General features: G+C 47.2%; 2 protein-coding genes across 4 annotated transcripts; both read right to left on the bottom strand.

Moving 5' to 3' along the window:
• Positions 1–1436: 1436 nt before the first annotated feature.
• Positions 1437–4413, bottom strand: LOC112883567 (60S ribosomal protein L5, mitochondrial). Of its 3 annotated transcripts, none has more exons than XM_025948883.1 (3): positions 4221–4413; positions 1961–2643; positions 1437–1879 (listed from the first exon to the last, which is right to left on the bottom strand). In XM_025948883.1, the coding sequence occupies exons 1-3, from the start codon at positions 4344–4346 to the stop codon at positions 1876–1878; spliced, it is 813 nt and encodes a 270-aa protein (XP_025804668.1). In that variant the 5' UTR covers positions 4347–4413; the 3' UTR covers positions 1437–1875. The 3 variants fall into 3 exon arrangements, with proteins under 3 accessions (XP_025804668.1, XP_025804667.1, XP_025804666.1); XM_025948882.1 differs by having other exon boundaries at positions 1956–2643; positions 4221–4412; XM_025948881.1 differs by having other exon boundaries at positions 1437–1864; positions 1956–2643; positions 4221–4412.
• A 271-nt stretch (positions 4414–4684) lies between these two features.
• On the bottom strand, positions 4685–9176 carry LOC112883207 (probable LRR receptor-like serine/threonine-protein kinase At2g16250). Its single transcript, XM_025948474.1, has 4 exons — positions 7342–9176; positions 6236–6364; positions 5564–5586; positions 4685–5441 (listed from the first exon to the last, which is right to left on the bottom strand). Exons 1-4 carry the CDS (start codon positions 8931–8933, stop codon positions 4870–4872), a joined length of 2316 nt encoding a protein of 771 aa, XP_025804259.1. The 5' UTR covers positions 8934–9176; the 3' UTR covers positions 4685–4869.
• Between the last annotated feature and the right edge of the window lie 5365 nt (positions 9177–14541).

The following is a 14541-nucleotide window of genomic DNA, read 5'->3' as shown; positions in this document are numbered from 1 at the left end:
TTTTAGAAAATCCAAAAATCAGATGACTTCTGGAATCGAGAATCGAGACTCCCAGCTGATTATGGATTCTCGATTCTCAATTTTGGGAGTCATCCGACTTTTGAATTTTCTAAAATCGAGCCTTCAAAATCCAAAATAATCGGAACCAAACAGGACCAGTATAAAACCCGCTAAACGAATAATAATCGCGATCCGATTATTGTCACAAAACCCCCCTACTTATTTGCAAAACAGTCCCTATTTCCACTGAAGCCGGTCCTTGACTGGGCTCTCCCTTCCCTTCCGGCGACGGCGCCGGCGGGCTCTCCTCCTGCTCTCCCCGTCCTCGTTCCCCGCCATATATCCCTCCTGCTCCGTATCCCAACGAGGACGCTGTCAGGCAGGCTCGCGGTCTTTTCTCCTCTTGGAGAATAGCAAGCTAGCGTCGCTCTGGTACGGTGTGGCAGCAGCGTGCTTTCTATCGTCTCCGTCAGTCCACGCCGGCAAGGCCTGTCTCCTGGATCCTGATGCAATGCCATTGCTAGCCATCGGCACTGGACGTTTGCTTTAGCTGCGCTCTGAATAGGTCTAGCTCTGAATGAGCACTGTTCTGACAGGGTTCGTTCAGGAATTAACATTGATACAGGGAATGAGCAGAAGCTCTCGGCTATGTTTTTGCTACGTTGACATCCCTGTTCAGAAAGAGAGATACTAGAGAAGCAATCACATGAATCAGTCCATGATCCTTGTTGCCCATGCCTTGGCCTAATACAAACTGAAACTTCTCTGTAACTGCAAAGGTAGTCAACAAAGTTCTTCAGGGGAAAAACGCAGAGGTAGGGACTGAAGAGTAGTCGATCATGTGACCAGACTGAACTCAACATTTAACACCAAGGTATGTCGATCGGATTGGATGTCTCTGCTTTTGCACGAAGTTAATTCAGAATCAGGTAGCTATGAGGGAACATATTGCAAGTTTCTTCATAATCAGGTAGCAGCAGAAGAAGAACAGGTAGCAAGTCTTCCCTTGCGTCAGAGTTACCCACCGCGTCAGGTAACAACCGTATTATCTTTGCTAGATAAGTATACCCCTTTTTGTTCTGCTCCTGTGCTTGGAAGTTTCATCACAATGCACCGGAGGCAGCCTTCTGCAATTCTCAGCAACAGACAAATTGTACACCGTACTGCTCAAAAAAAGGGAAATTGAATCGTTAGCTCGGAGCTGAACTGGAGAGCTTTCACGTTTTGAAGCGGCAACTGGATAGCTTTCTTGGAGCAGTTTCTTTTATTTTTCAGTTTTTTGGGGCATCAGACTGGGGCATAATCACACCATTTAAAATGCTAAATCAGCTCACCACCATTGTACTACATATGGTTTGACCCCTGCTGAATCATCTGTGCCCCCATTGTCATCCTTGATCAGAAGAACAACATTTTCATGCTAGCAAGTGAAAAAATGATCTGGAACACAAGGAAATATGCCCTCTTACAATGATTTCGAGAAACACGGAAGCTTTCCATGTCACTACAGGACAGGAGCCAGAGACAAGCAAACTGGGACTCGAGGCGAAGATCAAGTTCACAGTACATGTACTGAAGATGAGCTTTCGTCCCATTGCCCTCTCTTGCAATGGTTTTGACAAACAGAAACGAGCATTCCATGTTACCCACAGAAATAAGCAAAAAGAAACCTATTGGAGCCTACATTATTAAGTCCATATAGTATTAAATGTAGCAATTAAACATGAGCTCCATACATTGCTACACATAACAATCACGCAAGCTTCATTCAGTCTACAAAACTGATGGATGCTGCATTGTACTCCTTCAGCAATAACCACCAAAGCTCCAAAACCATTTTGACAGCAGCAGCCGCCTTCAGCCCCTGCCAAACAGTCAACTGAAGGTTCAGTTCAAGCAGGGCAGCAAGTACAATGTCAGGGATATTAAGCAGAAAAAAAGATAGGAACTATTACCTTACTTGGTTTCCCCCTCATCATTTAGCATGAAGCCGCTCCACAGTAGTGAGGTCTCATCTTTTGTGTCGGCCGAAGTGACGATAGTCACGTTGAACCCTCGGATATGCTCAAAGATCTCAAAGTGGTCTTCCAGTTCCGGGGAGAACTCACAGAACTCCGTCTCCATGAAGAACTTTATGGTGTTTTCCCGAATTTCGGCCCGAGAATCTAACATGGACATCACTGTCAACATTCTGACCAAGAAATTGTACATTGCATGCCCTCGGAGAACACTCTGTCGTGCAAAGGCGCTGCCACTGTCTTTGCCAGCCCCGATGAATGGATTTGTTCGAGCAGACTTTCTTGCTTTAGCAAAAGGGTCACTTTGTGCCTCTTTGAACCTCTGGCCACTCAAAATCTCCATAGCCAATTTTCCAATTGGAACCTTCAAATCAGAACCTGCTTTTGGTGCTAATCTGATTTCATACAATCCAGGAACTTGCATGATATTGGCATGGTTCTGTTTCAGCAACAGATCCTGACGTAGTACATCTTCGTAATGGAAATGGAGTGGAAGCATCATGGCTGTTCCGCTTTTCTTTGAGATACCTGATCGATTACGCTTTGCTTTGGGTGCATCCAATTCCAAGCTCATCTCTAAGTTCCCCACTGCTTCACTGGATGGTGCTGCATAATGACGAAGGCCCTGTGTGGAAATTTGTAATTAGCTCAGTGAAAACATTGCCTTCTTATAGATGCATAAAAATTAAAGAAAAGGTTGAATTACATGTAGAGTGATAGAACCAAAACGTAACAGAAAAAGGAGATGGAGCGAGGACAAATCTTACTTAATTTGTTTGTCCAATATGATATTATTGGACCAAGGAAAAGTTCTCTATGTCATTGGGCTGTGACCACCAGGGGGCATATATAGTTCCCAAAAGCGTGCAGTGGCAGTCATAGTTTTATCATTAGTGATATTTCAAAACGTAGGATGACTGCATTTTTAATTGGCACACTTGTGAGATCACTTGTGTTCTTCATTCAACCAGCGACACACAAAACTGAATATGATTCTAACTGAGTTGTTGCGTTGTTGGAAATGTAGGCTGCCTGATTTGATCAAGATAGGTTTGCTTAAGCAGTAATAGCAATCATCAAAAAATGTGAGCGATAAAATTATTTTCGAAAGGCACATGAAAGGATTTTGGGCAAGAATTAATTCCCCTAGATCCCACACTATAGCAAGGTAAACCAACAATCAAGCCAATTACCTAACATAAATATCAGTGATGAACTACTTTTTTTGTTACACACTGAGAAACTTTATAATGAAACATTCATTGACTTTGAGTTGAGAGGGGAAAAAATGTGATCAAGACTGTGGAACAAAACAAACAGAGCATATATTCAGGGATCATGTTTCTGTGATGCATTGAGCCTTAAGACTTGCAATGATGCAAATGACCCCATAACTTTGTTCTGTACCCTATTTTTCAACCAAGGCCATAAGGTGGTTCAGTTCCTTGCTTGCAATGGTTCTCACACTCATCTGGAGTTAAAAAAAATATTGTGAGAGTATCAATATTATTGGTGAAGTTCCAACATGCAGATGCAGTTGCCCTTGTCAAATGTTTGAAGATATTCTACCATGGAGAAGCTGATCGATTGGTCCTCGGTAAAATTCCATCACAGGTTTGAGGTCACTTTGCTAATGCTGAAGGGAATGATAGCATGGAGACTTAATGGTTTTACTTTTAGGCATGGAGGCAGACAGTTTCACAAGCTGAAGTTGGTGCCGATGACCAATGAAAATCAAATCCATAATCTTTGGATGCTACTTGTCTTGATGATTTACAGTAGTGAGGGAAAATAGAAATCAGTCAATCGTGCGTTCAATTTATGATCCCTCACAGCAGAGCAGTCTATTCATTTCTCTGTTTGCTTGTGTTCATAGACGGATATGAAGGAGAAAAAAGAAACTTGAGCAGTACAACTGTAGGAAGGGAAATTCAAGCTACCGCAACGACAGCGACAACCTGTCAAGTAGCACGCACGGTACATTTCGAAATGTTCTCGCCTGACTCCATGACTGGGAAGAAAATTGAAAACCCATACCCCCAAACTCGCTCGTCTGCCGCGCAAGTGAACTATGCGAACGCGGACGAGATACTCACCCCCCAGCCAGCAAATCACCGTGAGGCGGCAACGGGGCGTCACGAGTACGGGGCTAGGGTTAGCACGAGAAGCCGAGCAAGGGAGTTGGATGGGGAGCCGACAGACCTGAGCGGAGGGGGCGGTGCCTCGGCTTCCAGGAGCAGAAAAGGCGCCGGAGGGGTCGAGGACGCGGTGGCCGCGCGCCGAACGGGCCGCAGCGGATGCCACATCGCGCAGGAGTCGCGCCGCCATGCTGCCGCCGCCGCCGCTGCTCCGCTCTTCTTCTTCCCCCCTTCAGTTGTTTCAGCGGCGGAGAGGAGCCCTTGGTGAGCCATGTTTGGGCTATAGCGGGCCGCCATCTGTGTGCGACGGCCCATTAGCACACAGAAAATTTTCATTTAAGGTTCACTAAGAGAAAGGAGAATATATTTATTTTTAAAAAACGTTGGTTAATGCATTGATTTGGGTTGGGCCAGGCTGGACAGGGCAGCCATCTGTGCGCCTGCGGCGGCCCATTTTGCGTATCATCTCTTCGTTTGCAGTTGCAACGCTAGAAAGAGGAGAAACGCATCCTCAAAAGATGTTCAAAATTCACCCAAAAATATTTGAAACATGCTCTCTATGCACAAGTTTTGGTCATGTTGATCAACGCATCAGACAACAACAACAAATTATACACACAAGCGATGTGACTTGATATCACGTGAGAAAAAAAGAATCAGGAATGCCTGTAAAAAGGAACCAAGAAATGGGGCGCCCACCCTACACGCTAACGCTACACGACGACGGCGTCCTCGTCGAGCGCCGCCGCCGGCTCCGGCGCGACCTCCGGCGCCGCCACGGCCCTCTTGAACGAGAACGAGAAGGACCCCTCCCCTGCGCCCCCGCTCCCGTGCGACCGCACCGAGTGCCGCCGGTCCAGGCTGAGCGCCCGGTGGTGGTGGTTCCCCTGGAACACGGACTGCCACGAGCTCCGCGACGACGAGCTCCGCAGCCGCGCGGAGTTGCACCGGGAGGAGCCCTGCCGGACCACCCGCAGCGGGCTCTCCAGGGCGCGCAGCACGTGCCGCGCCGACGGCCGCCGCGAGGGCTTGGCGCTCAGGCAGGTCTTGGCGATGATCGCCACCGCCCACACCTCCTCCTGGTGGTCCTCGTCGACGACGAGCAGCGGGTCGATGATGCTCGTGATGCTCGCTTTGTCGCCGCCGTTGATGTGGCTCAGCGTGTTCGCCAGCCATTCCTCCGAGGCGGCATCATTGGACCCGCTGATACCGAAGTTGCCGGTCACCAGCTCCAGCAGCACCTTGCCGAAGCAGAGGACGTCATAGGAACAGGTGGCCGGTGGACCTGTCAAGCCGAAGTTGTTTTAGAGTTAATTCGTGGACATTGTTTTTTTCCTAAATAAAGGAGTTTGTTCAGATGAACGTGGATTACAAAAAAGTAGCAGCATATGTGGAAGATTTACGCACCTGATGTGTGCTTGTCCAGAGACCTGCCACAAGAAAGCGTCAGATACCAACGTCAGTTACCAACTTCAGAGGAAAACACAATTGTTTCAGGCACACAAAGGTTGGAGTTTGCTGAACAACAGACAATAGAAACACAAGACAGTGAACTACCAACTATCAGCCACCAGCAAGAAACCAATACATGCCCGCAAAACAGATTCCTTAGGTTATCTGTAACCAGCAAACCGTAGCTACATAATCTGAAATTCAGTGCAATATCACCAAATCAATATACTCCTAGATGTGTCCTTAACTGGAAAAAAAAATGGCATGCTCAGATGCCCCCAAAATCCATACTCTGTAAACATGTTGCTGTATCATTTAACTAAACTAGTGATGATAACATCAAGTATTGGCAGAGATCACAACCACGGTAGTACATACAACGGAGCCTACAAAGACAAATTAAGTAACTAATCTATATGTAAGAATAAAGTGATGGTTATTTTACCCTGACTTTTATGAGTATATTTATTTTATTCAGTAACCAAATCAACACTGCTTACATCCTAACACCAGCAAAATTCAACAAACTGAAAAACCAAAAAATTAAACCATTTAAAGAGTATGTAGTTCTCGTATGCCTTATCTTATCTGAAAAGGGAAGAAAGGCGGTTCAGGTTGTAATCTTACTTTGACGATCTCAATATCCGAGAGAAGACATTCTGGCTTCCCCCACTTTGCTGAATGCATATGTCACTCATACTCCCAAGTCGCACTTCATATTTATCATCGAGAAGGACACTGCTTGCTTGGATATCTCTACAATTGCAATGAAGAAATGAGCAGTCAATAAATCAATGTCAACAGTGACATAAAGGAAAATCCATGCATTGAGCGCCATGCACAGGTTTGGAGGTATTATTGTATAAACTAAGAAACTTGAACTCACCTACTGAGAGGATAGCTGAGTCAAAGTGATAGAAGTTAAAACAATTAATGAAACAAAAAGGGTAGGAGGAACAGAAGATGACTACTTCTAGTTATGTCAAAGCACATTAAGTAAAGATGCATTGAATGATTGATGACATCCACATAACATGAAGGTAAATTGTCAAATGCAAATGCAATTCTGTGATAGAGACTGAATGCGATGGTATACTTGTTCAGGAATTTAGTAAAAGTAAACAGCATGCCGATCCAGAAGAATGCATAATGAGTCCAGATAGACATACATAATAGCAATACTTCTTTTCCAACAAAAAAAAATACAAGGAAATGACTAATCACACCAAAATGTATTTACACTGGGTTGCTTCTAGTCAATATACAGAGATAGAGCATATTCAGTCTACTGGCCTGAGATTCTCTTCACACTCAAGTGATTCATAAACAAAAGACTGATGCATAGAGAAATTCATTTTCTTCAGCAGTAGTGCCTTGATAACGTTAAATGCATTGGTGCCATCATAAAAGCAACAAAGGGGACCCCATAACAATTATAAAACTAAAGATCGTAAATTGTCTCATAAGATCATATACTTCTTCACTGTTCCTACCCCTTTTGTGGTCTTTGATGAAACTGTCACCTTAATTTGCTAATAAGTTGCTGAAAACTGAAAAGGAAGGCATCGGGTCCTTCCATGGTGTTCTAGACTATGATTTTAGTGTTGGGACAAAATAAAACTAGGATATGGATGAATAATTTTTTGAATACTAGCTTGTACCAAGCAACAACAGCACATCATCACAATAACAAATGGAACAAGTACATGTCTGGATCATATAGAAAGGCATACCTGTGAATCAATGGCGGGCTACACTCGTCATGAAGGAAGCACATAGCCTCAGCCACACCAGTTGCAATCTTCAGCCTAGTTATCCAATCCAGCGAGGGCAAGCCATCTGCAGTGTCTACAGGTTTCTTGTGCAATGCATTGGTCAAGTCCCCCTTTGGCATATACTTGTAAGCCAGAAATTCCTCATCATCCTTGCTCAAATACCCGAGTAATGGAACAATCCTGTCATTGGAGTACCTCGTATAGAAGTCCAATTCACTTGCATGTTTGTTGACACCATTTGAACGGACCTTCTTAACAATGACATGGGAGCCATTCTCCAATACACCATGATAAATATCTCCTGAATGCCCATTCTTGATGAGCTTGTCATCACCAAAGCCTCCAGTGGCATGGACCAATTCCTCATAGCTGAACTCACCGGCAATGGCAGACGCATCCTTAGGCCCACCATTGGCTCTTGGAGACACTGCTGATGGCGATGACACCACCGGATTCACACTGCTGTCCCTCCTACGCACAGAGCGTGTACCAGTACCTTCCTCATTCGGTTCCACTCCCCTCCCTCCACTTCCTCCTCTGCTTCTCCTCTTCACCAAACAGAACAGCAATACAACCAGAAACACAACCATCAATGTCCCCGCAGCTACAAGGACTCCAATGAGTACATTTTTGGAGATCCCTTGCTTTTTCTTCTCCTCCTCCGGTGGCGGTGATGGCTGCGGCGAAGGCAGAGGCAAAGGCGAGGGCGGGGGCGGGGGCGCTGGAGCATCAACAAGCCTCGCACCCTGCTTCCTGTAAAACTCCTCACAATCCGCCCGGCTGCGCTGACCCGGCACACCGTAGAAGCAATTCGTCGTGGCAAGCACTGTCCCGTCAGACCCGTTCAAAGCTCCATCCAAGTAGTTGCTGGACACGTCCACGACCTGAAACCTTCTCGTGAGCGCCGCAATGGCATCGCCGGCCACGCCATACAGAGAATTCCCGGAAACGTTAAGCCGCGAGGCGGCAGCCGCCGCGCCGCCGGCGACGCCAGAGACGTTGGGCAGCCCGCCGGTGAAGTTGTTGCGGGAGAGGTCGAGAACGCGAGGTCCTCCGACGGAGAGCAGCGATGCCGGGACCGGGCCGGAGAGGCCGTTCCCGGACAGGAGCACGGTCGTGAGGTTTCCCGACGCGCCGAGACCGGCGGGGATCGTCCCATTGACCGCGGCGGAGGTGAGGTCGAGCACGGCGAGCGGCGGCGGGAGGCCGGAGCCGAACCACGCGGGGATCTGCCCCGGGAGCGCGAACCCGGACGCGTTGAAGGTCTCGAGCGCGGTGAGGTTCCGCAGCCCGTCGAGCGCGAGGCGCGGCGCGAGGGCGCCGAGGCGCGTGCGGCGGAGGCCGGCGACGGTGACGCCCACGACGCGGCCGGCGCGGCAGGCGACGCCCTCCCACGCCGCGCAGGGGTCCGACCTGAGCGGCCAGTCCCGCGCCCGCAGCCCCAGCGAGCCGCGCAGGCTGTACAGCCCCGCCAGGTCCGCCCGCGACGCCAGCGGCTGCGCCTCGGCCGCCGCCATCAGCAGCGCCAGGAGCAGCCACCGCAGCATCATGGGCGCCAGCAGCAGCAGCAGCCGGGGCGCCTAGCAGCGGGCCATGTGCGCGGGCGGGTGGGCGGCGACGCGCGCGAGGTGTTCGCGGAAATGATCGGGGGGGTTGACCAACCCACGAGAGCACGACGGCGGAGGCAGGGGCGGGGTGGAGAAGAATAGAAGCCAAAGGAAACTGGCGCCTCGGTCCGTGTGCGCGGGCGGGTAGCAGACTGCTGGAGAGGTGGCGTCGCGGCCGCTTTCACGTGGGCCTGCCTCACGGGCGCCGCCGCGTCAATGCGCCCGTGCCCGCAGCGCCGTGCACCGGTGGGGAGGCGGCGGGGGGTGGGGCCCGCGTGTCAGCGCGTGGGGCGGCCCCTGAGGCGGCGGCTCGGGTCGGGGCGGAGTCGGGCAGAGCGCATGGAGCCGGGGGGTTCCACTGCCACGTGGGGCCCACGACGTCCGGTTGGTTCTAACGACGTGGGCCCCGGGTTTTACCGGTTCGAAGGTTCGTACCCAGGAACGTTCAGGTCGTGGTTTGGAGCTTTGCTCCTTGTACGACTCCTCATCTGTTCTTAACTATTGGAAAATCTGGCTAAAGCTGGACTATGATGTCGTTTTCTTTTCATACCGAAGCGACGTGTGTACATTAATGACAAGCGACAAGATGCGTATACGAATGTTATCGTTCGAGCTGCACAAATGGCTGAATGGTCTTTTTTCCTTTCTTTAATTTGCTGTACATTTTGTTATAGGAATGTGAGATTTTCCCTTCAGCAGTTCTTTAGATAGATAAACCCTAACTTTGAATATCAGTCAAAACCAGAAAAGAGAGTCACGATGAAGCCATGCCAATAAAAACCTCTTTGGAGTAATGACAAATGGAACGTAGGAGGGCTTCAACCAATAAAGAAAGGCATCCCTATGGGTCCTTTCGTAAATAAAAAAAAATTAAGCTGTGTGGAATAAAGCTTTTACATTGTTGTGTCCTCTCTATACAAATAGCATCCATATGGCTCTCCTTTATTTGCAACCAACATGGCATTTTGTCCTTATATTTTTCGCGCTGGCACGTTCCAACGCAAGAGAGCACTAGAGGTGCAAGTACTACAGAACAAGCCACATTTTTAACACCTTCAGGTAGGTTAAACATACCCAGGTTGTTTCCAACACGCTAATATCTTCTTTTAGTCGCGTGCTTCTATACTTTTATATATGGTACTGTTACTTACTTGACGTATAGTTTTATATCGAATAAAAAAAACTGCAAAATGAAATGGGCGGATGAACAACACTCAGGCCATTTTCCAGATTTATTCGCATGGCAAAAGGTAAAATAAAGAGCAAAACAGGTCATTTTCCAATTGAGGCAGCCCAAAGAAAGAACCGTGAGCCTGAGATCCCATCTACACAGAGCCGCTGCGTCCAGTCTGGTTCGTCTCTACACTGACACGTAATTAGGTAGGCATCACGCGACGACTTTGGTATGCTAATTCAGCTGAAATTTATCCTTATCCTTCTCTCAGGGGCTGTGTAGTTTAAATTTTGTGGCTTGCAGGTGCTGAACGATAAGATTATTATTTTCCAAGTCGTCGTGTACAGTGATGGGTTACGTACGAACTAGTCGATGATTAGCTGGTCCGCACGGTGACGCATGGGTCCCGTTGTGCAGCGGTCGTGGCCATCATGTAAGAATAATCTCGAGGCGGACGTCGCTGACGCGTTCAACGCTGTGCTATTTCTTTTTTCCCCGCGTGCGTGCTGGGAGACACGTCACGTCTTGTCTTGTAATATAACACGGTCTGATCACTGTGCAAATGTATATAAAGCGTGTGTTCGTTTCCTACCCTTTAAATTTTAGCCCCGTCACATCAAACGAGAATCTTACTATCTAGAAGTATTAAATAAAATCTGTTTATAAAACTTTTTGCACAGATGGGTGCTAATTCGCGAGACAAATTTAATGAGCCTAATTAATCCATAATTTGCCACAGTGATGCTACAGTGATCATCCGCTAATCATGGACTAATATGCCTTATTAGATTCGTCTCGCGAATTAGCCCTACGGTTCTGCAATTAGTTTTGTAATTAGACTTTATTTAATTCTTCTAAATGACAAGATTCTCTTTGATATGACAGGTCTAAACTTCGGACCCTAGGAAACGAACACACCCAAAGTGACGGTCAGAGTGAACGGTCGACTTTGTTGATTAGAGGAGAAGAAAAACGCTGCAGCTCTACTAATAGGGTACTCAAATAATTGCCGGGTTTGCGCGCGACATGTGTATTAGTCGACGCATCTTAGTTTAGACGAATATTATGCTTTTGAAAATGGTATGGTTAGATTTGTCTTCAATAGTAGTTTCAAATATACTGTTAATTAATAATGGTCAAAGTAGTGTCTCTGTAAAATCACCGCCAGGAACGCGATAATAGTTATCTGAGGATAGGAGGGGAGTAATCCTAAGAACAGACAAAAAGGAAAAGCTGAGGTAATATGCATGCATGGACAATGGACAGGCAGGTACAAGAGCTGCCTAATAATGTATGGTGGCCTAACCCTAACCTGTGGGCACAGCACAAATGATCGATGGATAGATAGATGGATGTCCTAACCTGCGGCCAAAAGTTGAGTCAGAGCCATAGATTGCAGTTTTGGAGCCAAATGCTCTCTGCTCGACCAGTCCACGGACTCCATTCAGGATAACTACCTACCTGCTGCCGCGACGAGAGTCTGATAGGTACGTGCACAGAGGTCGGGTCAACAGGTAGCTCGATCAGCTGGAAATGATGGATGGAATTGTGTGACGTGGCCGTCCTGTGAAAGTGCATGCGTGTACCGTGATGCTACGCTTTACCTACCGTGCGGAAGGAGAGTGACAGGGCTAGTGTAGCGACTGGCGACTGTACTTGGACGAAGGCTTCGTTCTCACGCGAAGGCCATGCTTTTCTGCTGTTCATCAAAACTTCAAAGCACACGGTTTGCACTCTGGATTGCTAGGCACTCTGGTAGCACAGTCCCAAACAGCGACCTTCATTTTTCGGATTTCGACTAAGCTAAGCAGAGCTCGGCCGAGCAGTGCGTTGATGAAAGCGTATTATCATCTTAGTCTAACGAGTTTCCTTCGGAACAAAATGCTTTCTTCGTTCCGAATTCCAGATCGTTTTAGCTTTTCTAAAGAACATAATTTTTTGTTCAGCATCAAAGTTTGCACGGACATGTAGTGTTGCATCCTCTATACATACATATTTTTTGTTCAATTTTTCATGCTTTCAAAAATAAACTTTCTTTGCGAAGCCTGGATATATACTTATTTTGTTGGGGTAACTTTGAGGTGCAGGCTTCCAAACATAAACTTTCTTTGCCAAGTCAGGATGGCAGGAACAGCGAGGCATCCAACGCTACCCGAGAAAATAGGCGCAGCGTTGCTCCCTGCATTTCCATTTGCCATGAGCACAGAAAACAAAAGGAACAGGGTACTTTTAATTCCATCAGAAATACAATAACGGGCTTATCGATCACTAAGGCATTGCCACCCGTCAAGTCCTCTCTTCCACAGATTAAACAGAAATAATACGAGCTGTTCCATAACATCTATACAGGACACGCCCCAAACGGAGTTGTTCATAAGGCAACCCATTAGCAACCAGGGCCATCCGATGGCAGTTCAGCCACCTTATTGGCCACTTTCACTACGACTAACCCAACGGTAGCCGTAACACCCAATTTGTAAGTCCACCACATGACCTTGGCAACTCTTGGGAACACTTTGATCCCTCTCCTAACAGCAAGAAAGGTGAAGAAGGACGCCAGGTGAATGAGTAATATTTTTTAGTAAAACAGCGCACAAAAAGAGAATTTACTGACTCTAACCTCATAACTCCCTCATGTTTCCTGGCATCTCCGAGTGTAGTTAGCGCAAATTCCCGCACAGCATCGTTCAGTTTTGCATCGCCTACCTGTTAAACAAACAATCCAACAAAAAGAAAAGGAGGAAGCTTTAGCCAAGATGGAAATATCTAGCAAAATATTTATACAAACCAATGCGAACAAGTTCATCCTTGTATCGATCCGTCCTCTTTGATGAGCCAATGTTCCGCAGTCAACTCAATGGACCAAACAAATACATCACAAATCACATTATGGCCAGGACAGGAAGTGCTACAGATTTCACCCCCTATAAACAGGCAGGCCAATTAATGATTTGGTTTGAACACCTTTTTGCAATAGCAGAACCATGGCATAAATGAGAGTTCAAACACTCTACGTAGATGAATTTAATTGCTATAGTTCCCCACTAATGCAATGTCTAAACTTTCTAAATTATATCTTATCTAGGGCATACGAGGAGAACGTTCAGGCAGGCAGTTTGCCACATAATAAAGGAGGCGATTTCTCTAATAATGCCGTTCTTTTGCCAAAGACATCACATATTTCTCAATTGCAGTGTAGGCACATTTAAAAAACGTATACAAGCAACAGGTTACGGGGAACAGATACCGTAGTTCTTTAATGCTTTGCTGAGAAAAAGCATCAGCTAAAGAATTGTGAATGACTTTGCCACAGGATCAGCTCCTGAATGCAAGTTCTGAATACTTGTCTAGGTTGAAGGGTTGTTTTATTGAACAATAGAGATTATCTTTGGATAGGTAATAGACAGGCCCAATTTGCACCGAGCTGATCCTGGCACCATGATTTGCTAACATTTTGCCATCATGCCTCAGGACGTACGAGAGTAACACCTTGGACCAGTTAAACAAAATCTCGCAATGGCAAACTGTTTTTCTCTCTGGCATCACTAATCACATGTCTCATGCCTATCTAGCCAGAGCTAGGAAAAACTGCTACGTGTACTACTACAGGAATCATGCGCCGGCAATTTCTGAGGTACCGAACCTGGCATCGAATTTACGGGCAAAAATCTGTCCCTCTATCACGAAGCATCATGAGACACAAGTATATGACTTCTGTTGTGCTAGACCACAAGCAGTGCATGCATTGGTCATTGGTCCTTAGCGAGAGACGGGACGGGAGGGGCGAGCCTGATTGTGGACGGTGCCGAGAAACCGAGAGGGTGCCGCCGCCGCCGCCATAGCGGGGCTCGGCCGCTGGCGGAGAGGCGGGAGAGCAGAAGCCGCAGGGATCGGGCATCCTCGTCGCCAGGCGGCGAAGCGCCATGCGCGGAGACCTGGATTGCAGAGCAGCAGGCGGCTAGGTTTGGGAAAATTGAGATCGATTTCTCTCTCGAGCTTCCTCCTCCCTCGGTCGCGAAACAGGAGACCAAGACAGGAAGGCAAGAACCGCACTTCCCCGACTCGATGTGAAGAAAGATCCTTCCTTGGGCCGGGCTGGCGGGCTCACTGGGCCTCCAATTATTATGAGGCTGAATCGCTCAAAGAAAACACTAAAACTATCCCTCTTCTATTTCTACCAGATCCGCCGGGTGCATACTTCAGTGCCACTAATTAGTGACTTTTTATTGGCCTTTTACCTGCCCGTGCGTTGCTACGGACGAAACAAATTTTCTTCGTAAGCATCAATCTTCATCATAGAAAGTATCTATAACGAAATATAGCAACAGAAAATAACAGCAAATTTCTTCCATAAAGCCAATCTTTAAGTATATATAT

The sequence above is a fragment of the Panicum hallii genome, chromosome 2 (genome assembly GCF_002211085.1).
Source record: "Panicum hallii strain FIL2 chromosome 2, PHallii_v3.1, whole genome shotgun sequence".
Classification (NCBI taxonomy): Eukaryota; Viridiplantae; Streptophyta; class Magnoliopsida; order Poales; family Poaceae; genus Panicum; species Panicum hallii.
The sequence above is the reverse complement of the archived record's forward strand: the minus strand, read 5'-3'. Positions and strand labels throughout refer to the sequence as shown.